General features: G+C 46.4%; 1 protein-coding gene across 3 annotated transcripts in view; it reads right to left on the bottom strand.

The window, feature by feature from the left end:
• Positions 1-733: 733 nt before the first annotated feature.
• The window catches only part of Tbxas1 (thromboxane A synthase 1), a 175,031-nt gene continuing 157,613 nt past the window's right edge, over positions 734-18,151 (bottom strand). For 2 of the 3 annotated variants that reach the window (XM_031381610.1, XM_031381607.1), the window contains 4 exons: positions 13,358-13,449; positions 4,090-4,227; positions 1,521-1,683; positions 734-1,033 (listed from right to left, as the gene is read on the bottom strand). In XM_031381610.1, coding sequence (XP_031237470.1) covers positions 959-1,033; positions 1,521-1,683; positions 4,090-4,227; positions 13,358-13,449 — 468 coding nt within the window. In that variant the 3' untranslated portion in view covers positions 734-958. Of the gene's footprint in view, positions 1,034-1,401; positions 1,684-4,089; positions 4,228-13,357; positions 13,450-18,151 lie in introns of those variants that run through there. The other variant, XM_031381609.1, reaches the window with a different exon arrangement.

The following is an 18,151-nucleotide window of genomic DNA, read 5'->3' as shown; positions in this document are numbered from 1 at the left end:
CCTTGATGGCAGTTTGAATCCTCAATTTCCTCTCTTGCACTTACATCCCCCTCTGTTCTTTGTAACACCAATAACCCCGGGGGTAGGAAACAGGATGTGCACAAAACCTTCTAGTCGGTCCCAACTGGGTCTTCCCAGAGCCTTCTAATCAGTTCTTGCCCTGGATCATGTATACCTTGGCACAGATATCATCTTAACCCATTTCATCAAATGCCCACCCTCCTGGCAGGCTGTGGACTGTCCTTTCAGCAGGGACCTGCACACTTAGGCCTCCCAAGTGGCTGTAGAGTGGTTAGGAACTGGGAGGACTGTCAGGGAGGGAAGGGAGGTCTGGAGGTCTCCAGGAATGGTTGGTTTTCTCTGGTAATTCTGAACCCTGGGGCCAACTATCAACACAGTCAACAGTGTCCTTTAACCTATGTTATTCTATCTGTGGAAGCTTCCAGTAAATTCCTCTGTCCTTATTTAAGAAACCAAAGTATAATGAGGCTTTGGAGCTACTTTGGAGGCTGAGTGTCTATATACGTTATTTTTCTGAAACCCAAGAATTGTGAGAAGCTAAAAAAGCCTATCCCAGTGCTGTAAGGACTATCCACTTATGTATTCCTATGTCCCCTGCACTGTAAATACCTCTGTCCTGAGGCCAGAACTTCCTTTGACACCATACTCTCAGTTTAATCAAAATGACCTTTCCCTTATTAAATCTCAGTCCCAAGAAAACCACTGAGTAATGTCAAAATGAAACATGACAAACATTTATTAAACATTTAGGAATTTTGATGTAAATAACTTATGCTCATATGCCATGTACCCTTTTAATCACCCTAATAAGATATGTATTCCTATAAACTTTCCATCTCCACATGAGGCTTTCATTTGAATCCTGGGTGCCCTCCTAACAGTGATGTGCAGATGTTACCATTACAAAGTGCTTCCTCTTTCCCACGTGCCTTCTGTATCAGCGTGACACAATCTTGATGTAGACTCCGTTTTTGGGGCCTAGGGCAGATTTGGATTCTAGCTGAAGTGGAACCTAAAATAGGATAAAATATTTGACAAAGTTAAGCATATCTACCAGAAACTTTCTTAGAACCTAGCCTGAAGCATGACTTGTGAAAATTTAGCTATGGGCCGGGAGCCAAGACCATTGGGATCAGAAGGAGCCAGAGGATCAGAATTGGGATCAGAAATTGGGATCAGAAAATTGGGATCAATTCTTGGGTTTCTATAGGAAAAGCTGAACACTCTAAAGCCATCAGTGGCTGTTAGGACATACATATGCTGTTGTACTGAGGGTGATGCTAATAAGAAAATACAACGTGAGGTTATTGGCCAGCACTTATCTGAGCACAAAGCATTTGTTCATCTCCCTTCTCCTGGAGGATGAGATGGAGGCTGCTATTTTCATCAAGAGATGGGTGTCCCTGAGAGGAGAGGGACTAGACTGGCCCTAGCAGAAGCTGATGCACTGTGGGCCAGAGAAGCAGGGTTGGCCTCACTCTGGAATATCCGACCCTCACCTGAGTCTCAGGGCTGGCTTCAAAGCAGAACTTGTGTAGGACCTGGAGTAGTGTCAGCTTGACCACCAGCAGTCCCAGCCGTACTCCGAGGCAGCTCCTGGGGCCAGCTCCAAAGGGCAGGTATGTGAACGGCCTCTGCTGAAGCCGGGCCTCTGCTGTGAACCTAAGGGTTAGGTGAAGGTTACTATTGGCCTGAAACACCTGCTCCATATAAAGCAGTGACTCGTTAATACAGTTCCTCATGTTGTGGTGGTCAGAAAATTATTTCATGGCTATTTTATAACTGTAATTTTGCTACTGTTATGTTTTGCTATGTTCTTATAATGTAAAATATCTGATATGTGACCCCCCAAAGGGGGTTGAGACAGGTTGAGAACCACTGATCTACAGTCCCATTTCCAGCTGAGTGACCCCTTCATGTGAGATCCCTTCCCTCGTCAGGGCCAACAGGTCCTGTGTCCAGGACTGTCCTTAAGGCCCTGGGTAACTGGTAGCTTCAGATCACCAGCATCTCAGAACTGTTCTTCACAGTCTTAGAAACACTGTTCCATTCAGACGGTTAGCTGAATTGTGTACCTTCTCGCCTCACCTAGGAAGTTATTATCTAAGGGTGTGTGAAGCCAGGACATAATCCAGAATTCTAAGGCTTGACCCTGTCATGCCTCTCCCCACCCCTTACATTGGACCACACAGCTCCTCTCATTTTCTCTCAGCAAAGTTTTTAGGTACTTTGGTCATATCCTTGAAGCCTTCCCAGGGGTCCAACATATCATCTCATTGAAGACTGGTAGCTGCCTCCCCATTACCCTGGATTTGCTGGTCAGGACGTGGGAAGCTTGAGGCTCTGAGTGTAGAGGAATTTTAATCCAGCAACATGGCTACTCTGGCTAGAATAAAGACATGCCCTTGGTTACATATCTTTAATCCTAAACAATGAAGGTAAGTTTAGTTTGTAGAAGGAAGCAGCCATGTTTGAAAGTGACCTCTGCTTGAGGGGCAGACAAAGTGATGAGTCAGAGAAAGATTTGACAGAATGAGTCAGAAATGGGATACACCCAACTCTCACGAGAACAGACAAGAAAGGGAGGCTATTTAAGAGCAGTGCAGCAAGAGAGGGGAGTTGGAAGTCCGTTTAGATCAGTCAGTTTGAGTGTTCAGTCAGTTCTGTTCAAGTACGTTCAGTTCAGTGCCGTGGAGTCAAGTCAGTTGGGAGTCGCTGTCGTGCAGTAGAGTCGAGTTTGTTCATGAGTTCATGCAGTCCACTGAAGGTCAGCAAAGGCAGTTGGAGCCAGATTAGAACAAAGTGCCAGAGTTAGTTTGAGGACAAGCAGAGCTATTCACTTAGAAGCTGAGAGAAGCCAATTTAAATCTGTCAGCTTGGAGAGGAGTTTTGAGCCAGAACAGCTGAGGTGAACCAGCCAGTCAGAGTTTAGAAAGAAGTAGAAAGGGTGAGCTTCTTCAGAAGCAAACTTCTAAGACAACAATTGCATCAGGGGAATAAAAAATACTTTTATACCTGGGAGCCTCAAGATTTGGACTAAAGGTAGAATGGCTAGGCTTACCATGAGATCTCATCCCTAGTTCCATGGAGCTAAGTGACAGTGAACAATCTGTGATGGCCAGCTTGTTTCTTACCTCTTCTAGGCTTTCTTATGATGCTTTGAGCTCCACAGCTGCTGTTTCTGGCTATGAATCTTTACTATGTTTGCAGGACCCACTGAGATGCGGGAGGCTAGTTATCTGAGTCTCAGTGCCTGAGCAGGTTATAGAGTTGGGCTGGATTCAGATGGAGTCAGGTAAGGAAGAACTACAGCAGCACATTACCTGCATCGTCTACTGGGTCACAGTGAAAGGAAAAGTGACTGATTCTGACAAGGAGCAGGGTGTGAGGGCTGCCCAGGCATTTATACCACAGAGCCTAGAGATGGAGCTGACAATGGACCAGATCTGTGTCCATGCAAGGGAGAGGATCCAAACCTATTGTATCTCATGGCTTTAGAGTTAAAGGGTTGCTATGCTGCTGTGAATTCACTGGCCGGAGGTGATGTTTTGTTGCTTTCTTGTGCAACAAATATATATATCAAGGTGGAGAGATGGTTCGGTAGTTAAGATTGTGTGCCACTCTTGTAGAGGACTGGAATTTGCTTTCCAGTACTACTTATGTTAGGCAGCTCACACCTGCCCATGCTGCAGCTCCATGAGACCTGATGTTCTTCTGGCTTCCATAGGTTCCTGTACTCACATGCACATGCTTGGATACAGACACACAGGATACATATAATTAGAAATGAAATCTAAGAACCTAAAACAATAACCACTACGCTGCCTCCTGTGCTCTGGCTTAGAAAAACCAAAGATACTGATCTTGTGTGCATCACTGCTGTCATGCTAGATCTCTGGGTTCAGTTTTTCCTTTGGAAGTGATACTTCACAGTCTATCTGAATTGGTGTGATCTTTCTTTGAGGATGGCTATGCCCATGTCTCCTGGCTTTTGTCTCTATGGCAAAATTTCTATCCCATACACTTCCCATCCCTCAGGGACCCCTGTTCAAGATGGAATTCACTTACCTTTCAGGGTCAAAGGTCTCAGGGTTTGGCCAGTGCTCTGGGTCATGGTGTAGGGCACCCACAGCTATCTCTAGCACTGTACCTGCAGGGATGCGCTGTCCCAGCACCTCACAGTCCTGTGCTGCCTCCCGTGTGAACCTGTGAGAGACAGAGGCAGGAAACCTTGCCAGTGTGCAAGCAGGTAGGAGCCTCAGGGTGTTATGGGACTCAAGATGGGGTATGGAGTGCTGTCAGAGACATGGGACATAGCCCTCTTCCCAGGGTGAACCATTCAGAAAACAAGTTTTTGTCCCATAAACCCCCTACTCCCAAGGAGCCTCCAGTCTCAAGGCCCTTGAAGATAATGGCACATCCATGGGCTGAGCACTGTGGATCCCTCCATGGACCTGCAGAGGTGCCTTCCAGGGGCTGCATTCAGGCCAGTCTACTGCCTCTCTTGTCCCCCCATTCACAGTTAAGCCTCCTTTAATCACTCCCACTATCCCTTTTGCTTCACCTCCTTTCATTTGGTAGTGTAGCCCAGTTGTCTGGCTTCTATTCTCTGCCCACAACTCTATGGTTGGTTCTCATAAGATCATGAAAATAATGGGTGGCCCATCCTGTGGACATGCAACCTATATCTTCACTTAGCCCTATGTGCCATCAACTAATGTCGTATCAGCCATGAGTGGATAATCTTGGGTTGTCAGCTTGACATCTGGAATCGACTAAAACCAAAGTAGCAGGGCACACTTGTGAAGGACTTTTCTTGGTCTGATTATTGAGATGGGAGACCCACCCTACATCTGGGACATAACCTCAGGTCACAGCCAAGATAGAAGGACATGGAAGAAGGGAGCTTTGCTTTCTGCCTGCTCATCCTTATTCTCACTGGCAAGCTCATCTACCCTGCTGATTAACCATTCCTTAAGTGGTGTTAGAACCTGCTTCTTCAGGATTCCTATGCATTAAAAACCTTAAGCTTTCTAGGACTTCCCTAGGACTCCATCACCAGGTTGGGACAGCTGAGACATCCATGAACTGAACATCTCCCAGATTCTTGGCCTTTCTCTCAGGAGAAAGCCATTGTTAGACTAAGAACATAACTATAAGCCACTTAATAAATACCATGTATATATATGCATATGTGTGTATATATGAATATATGTGTGTGTGTATATATATGTATGTGTATATACATATACATACATACATACATATATACACACATATATATGTATATATATATATATATACACACACACACACACACACACACACACACACACACACACACATATTCATTCTATCAGTTCTGTTCCTTTAGAGAATCCTGACTGATACAACTATATTTCATGGAATAAAGCTGTGACTAGGAGAAAGTAGATCAGAAGCCAAGAATCTGGGGGCATTTTGGGATGCTCAGGGAGAACAAGCTTGGAACAGGAACCTGTGACTAAGACCATGAGCAGGTGATGGAGTAGAAGCTGCTCTTCCAGCATGAGATGTTTGCCTGCTCAGGATGCAAGGAGTGTGGAGCCAGGACTGAGACGAGAGCTGGGTCTTCTGAGCCTCCTTTACTGGCTCTCCTCCATGGCCTGTCTGTGATGACTGTTCTTGGTTCCTGGAGTTCTGTGTCTTGTCTTACCACAGCTTCTCACAACAACCATTACTTCAGAGTACTTGAACTCCATTCCTTAAAACTCCCAAACCCAACATAGTTCTCTTGAGTTTTGCCTTATTGCCATGGACCAGGCATCTAACCTGAAGGCTTGGCTCTACAGTTCTATAGCCTTAGTGCTATGGTTTGTATATGCTCAGCTCAGGGAGTGGCAGTGGCCCTGTTGGAGTAGGTGTGTCACTGTGGGTGTGGGCTTTAATTCCCTCTTCCTAGCTGCCTGGAAGTCAGTATTCTGCTAGCAGCCTTCAGATGAAGATATAGAACTCTCAGCTCCTCCTGTACCTGGATGCCTGGATGCTGCCATGTTCCCGCCTTGATGAGAATGGACTCAACCTCTGAACCTGCAAGCCAGCCCCAATTAAATGTTGTCCTGTATAAGACTTGCATTGGTCATGGTGTCTGTTCACAGCAGTAAAACCCCTAAGATACTTAGGATTTCACCCTTGGGCCTGAGCATGGAAACAACGTGGGTCAGATACAACTTCTTACCTCTTCCTTCGACTTCTTGCCCAATAAGGTAGGACTCTAGATGCATCCTGCCAAATAGGACTCAGAAGTCAAACTACTGCTTGCTTTCAGTAACAGACAAAATTGATTAATCTGTCCAAGCTTGTGATAGAACACAGACACGTTTCAACTACTGAATCCTTTCAAGCCCTTTGCTTATCTGTACTCACTGAATCCCAGCCTCTTCTCCAGTCACACCACCACTGGAGCCCAAACCCTGTGATGTCCTTACCTGACTTCCCCAACCTGAGCTTCTCTTCAGTGTGCTATTCTGCCTTGGGACTAGAAATAAGTTTCTGGAAATCGAACTAGAGGTAGAGAGCTGCAGACCCTCTTTGCTTACTTTAGGGTGCAAACATGTAATCTTTAGCTTTTTAATCTTGAGAACAGCCTCTTCAAGTTCTGGTTAGAGCTTATAGAGTATTTTAAAGGATGGGATAAAGCCTTGTTTTGGACAAGGGTAAAGTTACAGGTACTGTTTTCTCTTCATCAGCCCCCCCATCCCCCGCTACCTTTTTCCTCTCCAACTGTAGCTGGGGCTGTGGTGCTGTAAGGGTTTCTGTCAAACTTCACCTTCCTGTCTCAGTAAATGAAAGCCCTTCCTCACCTTCCTCACTTCAGACATTTCGTATTTGCAGGTGAAGTGAGGCTGGTGGCCCTCTGTGTGCCTTGCACTGGGGTGCAGAGGTACTTTTCAAGGGCAGATATCTGAGGGGGTGCAGGAGATTCTCAACTTCCTCATCCTGTCATTCACATCAAGCCTCTCTCAGTTATTCTCAGTTTCCCCTAATTTTCTCCCTTATATCTGGTGATCCATCACTGCTATCTAGCTCTGTCTCCGCCCTCCCATGGATGGTCCTCATCAAGCTCCTCAAAGGTTTTGGGCATCCTACCCTATGGACATTAGCAGTCTTTTTTTTTTTCTTTTTTGTCCCTCCTGGGCCACTGATCATTAATGAAGCTGTGATTAAGATAAGGAAATAGAGGACTGGAGAGATAGCTCAGCAGTTAAGAGCACTGACTGTTCTTCCAGAAGTTGAGTTCAATTCCTAGCATGACCACATGGTGGCTCATGACCATCTGTAATTGGATCTGATGCCATCTTTTGGTGTGTCTGAAGACAGCAACAGAGCACACACATAATAAAATAAAAAAATCTTAAAAAAAAAACCAAAAACTCTCAGATTCTCAAACAAACCAACCAAAAACAGGTGGGAACCAGGAGATGAGAAATCAGGAAAACCAGAGCCTGAGCCAAAGGTCAGTCTCAGAGACACCTTCCCTGTGTAGAAAAGACCTGGTTCCCTTACATGGCCAGGGTATTGGGAGATGTGCACTCCTCCCACCTGCCTGTTCCCAGCTCCAACACCTTCTCACTTCTGTACTTCCCTAGCAAGGGCAAATAGTATATAAGGATGACTAGAATAAGAGTGTTTGTCCTATTAGCTGTTAGATAACTCTGGAGTATTCTAATGCTAGAACTGCTCTTGGTAAGGTTTGTTGTCTACTTACTACTTTGTTGTGAGTAGACACATATAACACAAACTATCATTTGAACCATTTCAAGGGAGCAGTTATGTACTATAAGTTCTGTTCTATAACCACCACTGTGGTGGTTTGAATATGCTTGGCCCATGGGAAGTGACACTATTAGGAGGTGTGGCCCTGTGGGAAGAAGTGTGCCATTGTGTGTAGGCAGGCTTTGAGGTCTTCTAGTGCCCAGTTGGAAGAAACCCTCCTCCTTGCTGTTTGGGGAAGACAGTCTCCTTCTGGCTGCCTTCGGATCAAGATGTAGAACTCTCAGCTCCTTCTCCAGCACCATGTCTGCCTGCAGGCTGCCATGATGTTAATTGACTGAACCTCTGAAATTGTAAGCCATCCCCAATTAAATGTTGTCCTTTTGTAAGAGTTGCTTTGGTTATGGTGTCTGTTCACAGCAGTAAAACCCTAACTAAGATACTGATTGTTGGTCAACTGTCACCCTACAGCAGTGGTTCTCAACCTTTCTAATGCTGTGACCCTTTAATACAGTTCCTCATGTTGTGACCCCCCCAACCATAAAGTTATTTTAATTTCTACTTCATAATTCTAATTACTGTTATGAATCATAATATAGACATTTGTGTTTTCTGATGGTCTTAGGCGACCTCTGTGAAAAGGTCATTTAACCCCCCAAAGGGGTCATGAGTCACAGGTTGAGAACTACTGCCCTGGACTTCGGGCATCTTCCTCATCTGGTAGAAGACACCCAGCTCAATTGCTCGTTTTGTCTAAGCATGTTTTAATTTTCAGAAGTAGACTATATGTGTTTGCATGTGGACATAACATTTCTAGAAGAATACCTGCCATGTATTGTCTGAATATCAAGTGTCCCCTCTAAGGGTCATGTGTTTAAAGCAATGGTTCCCAGTGCACCATTCCCCTAAGGTGGGTCTTTGGGGAAGTCATTGGATCATGGGGCTCTAAACTTATCAGGGAATTGATCCACTGATGGAATTCATAATATAGTGGCATTGGAAATTAGGCAGTCGGCCAGATTGGAGGATGCAGGTCGAGGTCTGCCATAGAAGGATCTATCTTGTCCCTACCTGCTTTTTTCTTGTTCCTCTCTCTCTCCTCATCCCTTCCCCTCCCCTCTCTCTTTCCCCCTCCTCCTTCCTCCCTCCTCTCTACCCACTTTTCTACCTTTTCCTCTCATCCCCCCTCTCCCCTTATCCCTCTGTCTTTCTCTCCTCCTTTTCTGTTTCTGGGCTTTAAGTAAGCAGCCTTCCTCCCCCATGCCCTTCCACTGGGGAGTTTCTATCTTGCCACAGGCTTGAATGCAATGGAGCAAGCTAACCTTGGATGAAAACCCCTGGAACCACCAGTCAGTATGAACCCATCCTTCTTTAAATTGTCTCTCTCAGGTGTTTGTGCTGGCAATAGAAAACTGGCCAACTCAATGCCTAAACTGCCATGGTCTCTTCCATGGGACATCACTGAGCAGGGCTGGAAGTCCATTTTCTTTAGTTCCTTCTATATTGTTTAGGGTTTGTTTTTGTTTTTAAGTAGAAGCATTATTTTTGTGATTACTATGAAAATTTAAATAATCCTGTGGGGGGCGGCAATGGCTCAGTCGGTAAATGCATGCCTTGCCAGCACACACACACCTGAGTTTGATGCTGGGTGTGTGGTAGGTGTGTAATCCCACTGCTGGGGAAACAGAGATAATGTCACTGGGGATCACTAGCAGCAATCTTACCTACTTGATGAACTTCAGGCCAAAGCGACCTTGTCTTAAAGGCGATGGCCTTCCTGCAGATGACAGCTGCGATTGTCTGGTCACTTCCACATGTGTGCATATGCACCTGCACAGTGTAGTGCCCCCCCCCAACATGTTAAAGATAATCTGATGCTGGTGTTTATGTCAAGTGATAGACTTAAGCATCCCTAAATTCCTTAGAGGAAATATAATTATCAGACAAAGTGCAATGATACATTTGTTTTGCTCATGAAAGGAATTACGAGTAACTATGGGTTCCTCTATTTGTTAAATCTTTCTGTTTTGGATGTCTCAGAAACAGTAAGAAACCAGGCTAGGGACCCCATGTAGAGCCAAAGTCTTAGATACCTTTAGAATGAGGCTTGAAGCTGACTCCAAAACCCAGAACTTAAAACTCAGCTAGTACATGGAATATAAAATTCCCAACTTCAGTTCCAGAAGACACATGGCCATGTAACTCCACCTTTCTGTCCTTCCTAAAATCCACTAGGACCAGCAAGGACTCCCTGCAAGCTGTGGAATAGGGCCTTCCCTCTTTGGTGTTGCTGGGTCTCCTGTCTGACTCATGAAAATGTGTTAAGCCATGTTGCATAAGGCTTAGAAACAACCAACAGTGGTCATGTCTTTGATACCTATTGTAAGCTTCTTACGGATAAGCCATGCTGGCATGTGAAAGTCAACATGCTTTCATAAGAAACCATGGGAAAAGAAAATGTTCACTCTGCATATTCATTCCCTGTGCCTAGCAGCACCTGTGGCGGCCCTGTCCCTTTACTCCATTGCTGCATGAGGCAGCCAGGGATGGTAAAGTTGGGTGTGCCTGTGGAGCAGCTGTAGAAGCAAATGAGGGAAGCTCATGGAACTGTGTGTGCCCAGGCTAGTGGTGGTTGCAATGCCCAGTACCTGGTGCTCCTGCCCTGAGATTTCATCCTGCTGTTGCTTAGAGATGCTTCTTCTCTGTCACCTCTGAGAACCCCAGGCTTGTGTGTGAGAGAAGCGGAACAGACATCTAGGCTCCACTTCCATCGGAAGAGAGAAGTTCCGGGTAGAATGGATCCCAGGCAGGGTCATACAGCAGACCAGGCCAGGGCTCAGGCTGTCCTACACTAGACCAGCTCTGTGAGGAGCAGCCCAGGCACTGGATGCCACTGGATGAAGGAAGCTTCATTATCCACTCAGATTCCCTACTTCCTCGCCCATCAACAAGGGAGATCTTGGCATGTGGTTCCCAGAATCATCCCTGCACCCATTGGCTATTTATAGTGTGTTGGGAGTGGGTCCGGTGCTGCCATTCAAATGCTGTATCCACATGCTAAATTCTGTACCTCAACATCTGGCTGCCCCAAGATGAGCAAATTCCCAAGTATGCCAACTTGCTTCTTGGTCATGATGTTTGTGCAGGAATAGAAACCCTGCTAAGACAACTGGGGAGGACAGAAGGAGGAAGCCTTTGAGTTACCTGGCTAGGGGTCGCAGGTAGGGACTGGGAGGAGAAAAGAGGAGGAAGAGGACAGAGGGAACAAGAAGTCTCTGTTAGACGTGATGGACCAGGAACACGTGCCTGAATGGAATTCCACGACAGACCCTGGAAGACTCAAACAGCAAGTATTTGGGGAGCACAGTTGGGGAAGTTGCCAGTCATTAGACTGGGATAATTTACCCAGTAATTGCACAAAAGCTAAATAAATAAATCATAGTCTGAGTTTCATTCACTTGAAAGCTAGATAGGGATAGAAATATTCAGTGAAGTTACAATCAGGAGGCTTTGGGGCGGTGTCCACATGCTGAAGTGTCTATCCCTGTGGGTTTTATTTTAGAGCCTGTTCCCTTCATTCCCTAATGTATCACCTAGATGAGACTGCGGGGGCGGGGAGGGGTTTTTATTTTTATTTTTAACGATAGGATCTTTGTATGCAGTTCAGCTGGCCTGTAAATCACTATCCTTCGGGCTCAGCTGCTCAAGTGTTATCTAGGATTATAGGGGCGCACCACTATGTCTGGCCATGAGATGAATTCTTGATTGGGTTTGATCTGGGAGATGATTTTTTTTTCTTTTTTTTTAAATTTGAGTTAGGTTCTCATTATGTTGTCTAGCTGACCTGGAGCTCACAGAGGTCTACCTGCCTCTGCTTCTGAGTTCTGGGGTTAAAGGTATGCACCATGACACCCAGCCTGAAGTGATGTAGTTGTGACCAATTTATATAATTTTCCTCCTGCTGTGGAGATACAGCTGTTGAGCTCAGCCAGTTCCCTCTTTTCCAGGAATCCCGGCAACTATGGTAAGAGCTGACCCAGCTGTCAGTCATTCCCGGGACTCAGAGATGGTACTTGATGCAGCCTTGCTCTCTTTTTACTAGTGAACGATTTGTTTTGAATTTGCATTTTGCAGTGCATACCAGCTGCCTGCAAATCCTGTGGGAGAAAAACTGGATATAAATCATGAAGAAGAAGGAAAGATTGGACATCAGGCTACTCGTGGCCTCTCAGAAAGCCACAGGAGGGCCATAGACTTGGGTCTAGATGCCAGCATCAGAAGTGCAAGAATGAAGCCTTTGAATTACTGAGCTGATCTGTATCGAGACCCCCTCAACTATGCGGCAGCAGCTTCGTATATTTACTTCTGGGCCTGTGCACTTTGGATTATATCTGTACATACACCTGTCATGTTTGTGGTTTGAAACATCCCTTTGAGCTACCCTCAAATCACAAATTTCTCTCAAAAATGACAAAAGCTATCTCCATATGGTCTGTGTGGTATTTGAAGAAGTGCTGAGTGAAGTTTGTAAGGCATGATTCAGGGGTTTGTGCTGTTTCTGTGATGTCTGCTCACGACCTCACCACCTTCAAGGGACCCCGGGTAAGGTGCCTTTCCCCCTAGGGTACTTGGTTTGGGAGAGTTTCAAAGAAGCAGACCTGGTTACTGATCTGATTAGCGGGTTCATGTGATTATACGTTATGAGTGCTGAATTGTCTCCAAGAATGTAATATGTAGGATAGTTACAGCTCAGAGTCGTGGCATGCCAGGCAGAAGCCCTCACATGAAAAGGCTCAGCCGTTAAGAGCACTTATTGTTTTCCAGGTTTGGTTCCCATCATCAATATCAGGTGGCTCACAACTTCCTGAAACTCCAGTTCCAAGAGCTCTGATGCCCTTCTGCCTCTGCAAGCAAGTGGTGCACATAAACTCACACAGGCACACATGCACATAAAAATAAACATTATTTTAAAACGAAATTCTTGCTAGTGGTGCACATAAGCCCATGAGCACATGCACGCACGCACACACGCATGCACAAATAAATAAATCTTTGAAAAAAGAAATCCTTGCTATCAAGTCTTTTGCAAGAACTCATATGTAAGAGCTCCAGCAAGGAGCTCTTATATACCAGGAAAGGAACATTCTAACCCTAGATGGTCCCTTGCTAAACTCCCCCTCCAGGGGCAGGAGCTTTGGCCTGTTTTGAATGTAGGCTAATTTTCTAGTGCCTAGCACAGAATGTACAGGTGATGAATGAATGAAGGGTGGGTGGATGGATGGATGAATGAATGAATGGATGAATGTATGGATCAATGGACATGGGTGATGGCAGATTCCATCAAAGGCTAGGAGGCCAAAGAGACAGGATTGGACTGAGAAGAAAAGCCATGCAAAGGCTAGTGATGTTTGGTAAAGGTAGTTAACCTACAGGAGAATGGGGTAGACTTTCCAGGCTTTGTGTCTGGTGCCCCAGGAGATACAAAGAAACCTAGGAACCCAACCAACCGAGCCCTTTAGGAATGTGTGATACTGGGTGGTCAGTGAAGGCCCCAACAGTGACGCTCAAGGGGCCATGGACATACCTGAAAGCTGGTGGGTACATCCTCAGGGTCTCTGCAATCACCATGTCCAGATAGGGCAGGCCTTCCTGCAGGTTGTGGTACTCAGGAGCTGGCTGAGGCAGGAGGCAGACAAAAGGAGGTCGTGTTAGAAGGAATCGCACAGCTCTTGGTCTTTTTGTCATGAGCACTGATTCCAACTTCAACAACATTTCTGTGAAAGTCCCACAAGACAAGAAGTAGATTCCATCCAGGTGGCCTCACAGTAGCCTCCAGCATGCTCTGTGTGTTTCATTTCTTGGTGTTTTACATTACTGAAGACAAACAAGTGTAGCCTTGGACTTGGGGGCCTTTGGCTGTACCCTGGAGAGCTCTGGTGTGAGGGTTTGTTTTGTCAACTTGAGCAAAGGGAGAGTCTGGGGGAAGGGCTTGCAGTGTGTTATCTTGATAGGGTTCATTGAGGAGGAAGACCCACCCACTGTGGGTGACACCATTCCCTGGGCTGGGATCCTGGCCTGTGGAGGGGGGAAGGGAGGGAAGCAAGTTGAGCATTGGTATGTATGCTTTCATTGCTCTCTCTGACTTTTCCACCACGATGTGCTGTGACTTGAAACTGAAACCTAAAATAAACCATTTTCCCTTAGGCTTTGTCAGTATTTTGATCACAGCAACAGGAAAAGCAACAAAGGCAGACTCTAAGGCTGCGGTTCCAGTCCCGTTTATTGGGAGCTGATGGCATGGCTAAGCATGGCAAGCTTGTGCTCTTGTTGAATCCGCCCAGCAAAGCAAGGTGGCAGCTTTCCCCCTGTCTCTGAGAGGCTGTCACCTGGATGGTAATTGGTACAGCAGTAAAGCTACTAAGAGACACACAGAGATGCAGCAGAGAATAAAAGCTTGCAACAGTTAGCAAGGGTGAACAGTTGACACAACCCTCCAAAGCTATTATATAACAGCAAGGAGAGACAGCTCAGACAAAAAGCTGTCAGAGGGTATGAAAAGGCGAAGCCCAAGAGGAGGAATACAAGTCACAGTGAAAAAAAACTGCAAAGTAGTAAGATTCTGCTTCTTGCACATCAGATTAGAAGTTGGAAAAGACTGGTTAAATTTTTGGGGTGCAGTTGTCAGGGTTCCTAACATCTGGTGACTCTCAAGGGGAGGACAGATTGGTGTGTGTAGTCACCAGGGTGTTAACCTGCCACTGCACTGTGTGTGTGTGTGTGTGCGCGCGCACGCGCACATGCGCCTGTGTTTTCTGTTTGACTGGTGTTACTGTTCATCTCTGAAATGTTCCCACAGGCTCATGTTTTGAATGCTTGTTTCTCCAGATGGTAGAGCATTAATTAGAGCAGTCAGGCCCCTTTAAGTGGTGAAGCCTAGCTCCTGGAAGTAGGTAACTAGAGGCAGGCCTTGATTGTTAAAGCCTAGGTCCTGGTCTGTTTCCTGGTCTTATGAGTAAATGCCACCAAAGCTCCTGTCACTCCACTGTGCTGTCTCCACTGCGGTGGACCAAACTCACTGAGACTGTGAGAGCAATCCTTTCTTCTAAGTGTCGCTTGTGTCAGGTGTTTTTGCCATAGCAAGGGGAAAAGTAAGGAACACACTGGGTGGCAGCCTCGCTCCTTTCAGTTGTAGGGGAGGACTTGCTTCTGTGCCCACCTCCTCTGCAGAGCAGCAAGAGGCAGCCCATAGACCAAGTCCATCCTACATCTGTCAAGCTCCACAGACCCACCCCAAGAGGTTTACTCTACTTGCAGGAAAGAGGCTCACAACCAGGAGACCACAGGGCCATACTGCCAGGTGGGGCACACTAGTGCCCTGATGAGCATCCTGGGGCAGATACAGTGTTACCTGGGAAACTGCTGTAAAGGCAGAAAAGCTAGTGGTAGGAGAGGAAGCAGTGGCAGGGCACCTGGAGTCTTGAAGCCTATTAGAAATACTTTAGCTAATCGATGATGGTTCAGCCACTCAATAAAACACTGCCGTTAGTGATGGATCATCATGCACCAGGTTGCAGCAAATGTAGGTAGTTGAACTTCCTGTCTGTGAATGCTCATGAGTTTGGAAGGCAAGGGAGATAATTGCACTTCGAAATATAAAATGTCAGCCATTGCCTGGCATTCCCAATACTTACCCACCTCCACTCGGTGTTCTTATTTGGCATCACATTTCCATCTTCATCCTAGGCCCTGTGTGTGTGGCTGGTGCTCTGTGATTGTTGTCTTTGAGACTCCTCATAACCTCGCTCTTAGATTTGCACTCTGGGGTGAAGTGGGAAAGAGCTGGGTCCTTGTTCTGGGGCTTGGATGGCTGCTCCCTGCCCCCCACCTCACACACACACTGCGGGCTGCCTCCCTAGAGGAGTTCTCAGTTGCCTTCTCCACCCTGACCCTTAGACACAGATATGAGAGAATGTGAATGGGGTTCACATGTATTGCAGCATCTTGGGGTGACCATGGTGGTCACCTTAGCTTCAAACTGGAAGAGCATGGGTATGTGGTGGGACTGGGCAGAGGGTGCACAGATCCAAGACTCCTGGATGTAGTGGTGAGCTGTGGGGACTGACTTTCCCAGACTACCCCCAGCCAGGCTTGGGCCTGGGGTTCAGGACACCCGTGAAGGTCTGGACTCTCTCAGCCCAGCCCAGACCTGAAGAAGCGTGGGGGTTCTGGGGCTGCTTCCTCTTCTGCTCTCCATCTTCAGCAGTTTGGTTTGTGTTTGTGTCCTCTGGCCATGGAGTTCACAAAACATGAATTTCACTACTCCTGTGGTTCTGCATGCAGCTTTGGAAACTGGTTTTGTATGGTATAAAGATGGGTGGAAAAATTCAAGGAAATAATTGAAAATGTGGGTGATTTTTTTCCTTTACTAAGGATGTCATCAAGTAGAAATGAAACAGCACCATGGCCAACGAGAGACCTTGGAGGAAAAGTGAGCCGTGCTCCACCTGCTTGCTCAGCAGTCCTGACTTGAGTAAAGAGTCGCATGTTTGCATTTTGCTTTAGGCTTCACAGATTATATAGTCAGCTCTGCAAGACTAGTTAGTCCAAGGGGACCAGTGTAGAAACCTGGATTGGGACAAAGAAAAAGGAGCCTGGAGTTGAGAGTGGGCAAGTCATGAGCTGTTGGTGGCCACCTTCTGCTTCCTGGGTTAATGAGCATAAAACACCAGTTGGTTCAAGAAAGAAACCAAATAGATGTAAAGAGAGACGCAGAGGCAAAAGACAGAGATCATTTCCTCGTGCCTCATAGAGTTCTTGGTCCTGTCTGTTGTCTGCTCCAGGCAGGTTCCCACTTGTGGACCAAGTCAGTGACATTTGGAACCCTGCTATCTGCAACCACAGGAGTCCTAACAAATGCAAGAATGTGAGAGAAGAGAGGTAGGGAGGAAGGGACATGGTGACTATATCACAATATAGAACTCTCTCTCTCTCTCTCTCTCTCTCTCTCTCTCTCACACACACACACACACACACACACACACACCATGGGTTGTGTGTGTGTGTGTTTGTGTGTAAGTATATACATTAGATGTAGGAGCTGTTTTTCTGATGGGTACATGGTGCTGGCTCCCAACTAAACTTGTATGATTATAAACTGTCTGGATTTGTTAAAAGGGAGAAGCTCACTAGGTGAGCTAACTGACACCTTCATTATAAAGTCAACACCTCATTTATTCTCTCTCTGCATTGGCTCTCACTGCCCCTAAACTTTGAGTACACCTGTGAGCATCATGATGGTCCAGGGTTCTGACTTCGTAGGCTCTCAGGCCCACTCTCTAAGGATTTGGTGACCTGTGGTGGGGCCCTCAAGAGCCTTCCTGGAACCTCAAGTGACTCCAGCATAAGAAGAGTAAGCTCACAGGTAAAGAGAAACACACCCTTCATTAGAGTTAAATCCAGGCCTGGCAACAAAAGTCCAGGATCTCAGGGACACAGAGGGCCTGAGCTGAGCCTGCCAGCAGAGGGCAGCAAATGGATGGTAAATGGGGACTCCCTGGTCCTGAAAGGGACCTTAGAAATCATTGTATCTGACTACTTCATGATACAGGGGAGGAAAAAAATGAGAGCCAGGGAGGAAATGTGTGAGCCCAGAGTCTGGCTAGGAGTCTGTTCTGAGCACTTTCTACCAGGGCTCTCACAGTGAACACCTTAGATAGCTGCTGGTCTTGGTGCCAGAGATCTAGAGTGACAAGGGCTCTGTCCTTTGGGGAACCACACTTCTAACAGATCAGGACACTAGACATCACTGGTGTTGTAGAGGAGAGGAATGGGAAGAACAGAGCTTCTCATTCAGCTTGGGAAGCCATTCATTCCTTTACCCAGGCTGTAAGCCCTGTGCTAGGCACAAGAGGGGCACAATCACATGCTAGCTCATCGCTTTCCTCAGCTTCCCAGTCAACCATGGTGTGAGCAAGTGGATGAGGGTGAGATGGGAGAAAGAGAGGGACACACATCACTGGCAGTGAACCAGAGGAAACCATGTCTACTCTGGCCTTCATAAAGAAAGGTGTGTGGATGATACTTCAAACTAGGATGAAACAAATACTACAGCTCTATCAGGGGACTTGGTTGTTCTTAAAGAATCATGGTTCATTTTACTTTTAGTGTAGTGATGACATGTTATGAATTGTAATGCAAATATCTGATATGTAGATGGTCTTAGGCAACCCCTGGGAAAGGGTTGTTCAATCCCCAGAGAGGTCACCACCCACAGGTTGAGGACCACTTCTGTCACCCCTACACTAGTGAGGAAGAGACAAGGAAGAAACCTGGGTCCTGATGGCCAGCAGCTCTAACCAAATTAACAAGTGATCCTGTT

This window comes from Mastomys coucha, unplaced genomic scaffold (genome assembly GCF_008632895.1).
Source record: "Mastomys coucha isolate ucsf_1 unplaced genomic scaffold, UCSF_Mcou_1 pScaffold20, whole genome shotgun sequence".
Taxonomy (NCBI): domain Eukaryota; kingdom Metazoa; phylum Chordata; class Mammalia; order Rodentia; family Muridae; genus Mastomys; species Mastomys coucha.
This window is presented reverse-complemented; position numbering and strand designations above follow the sequence as displayed.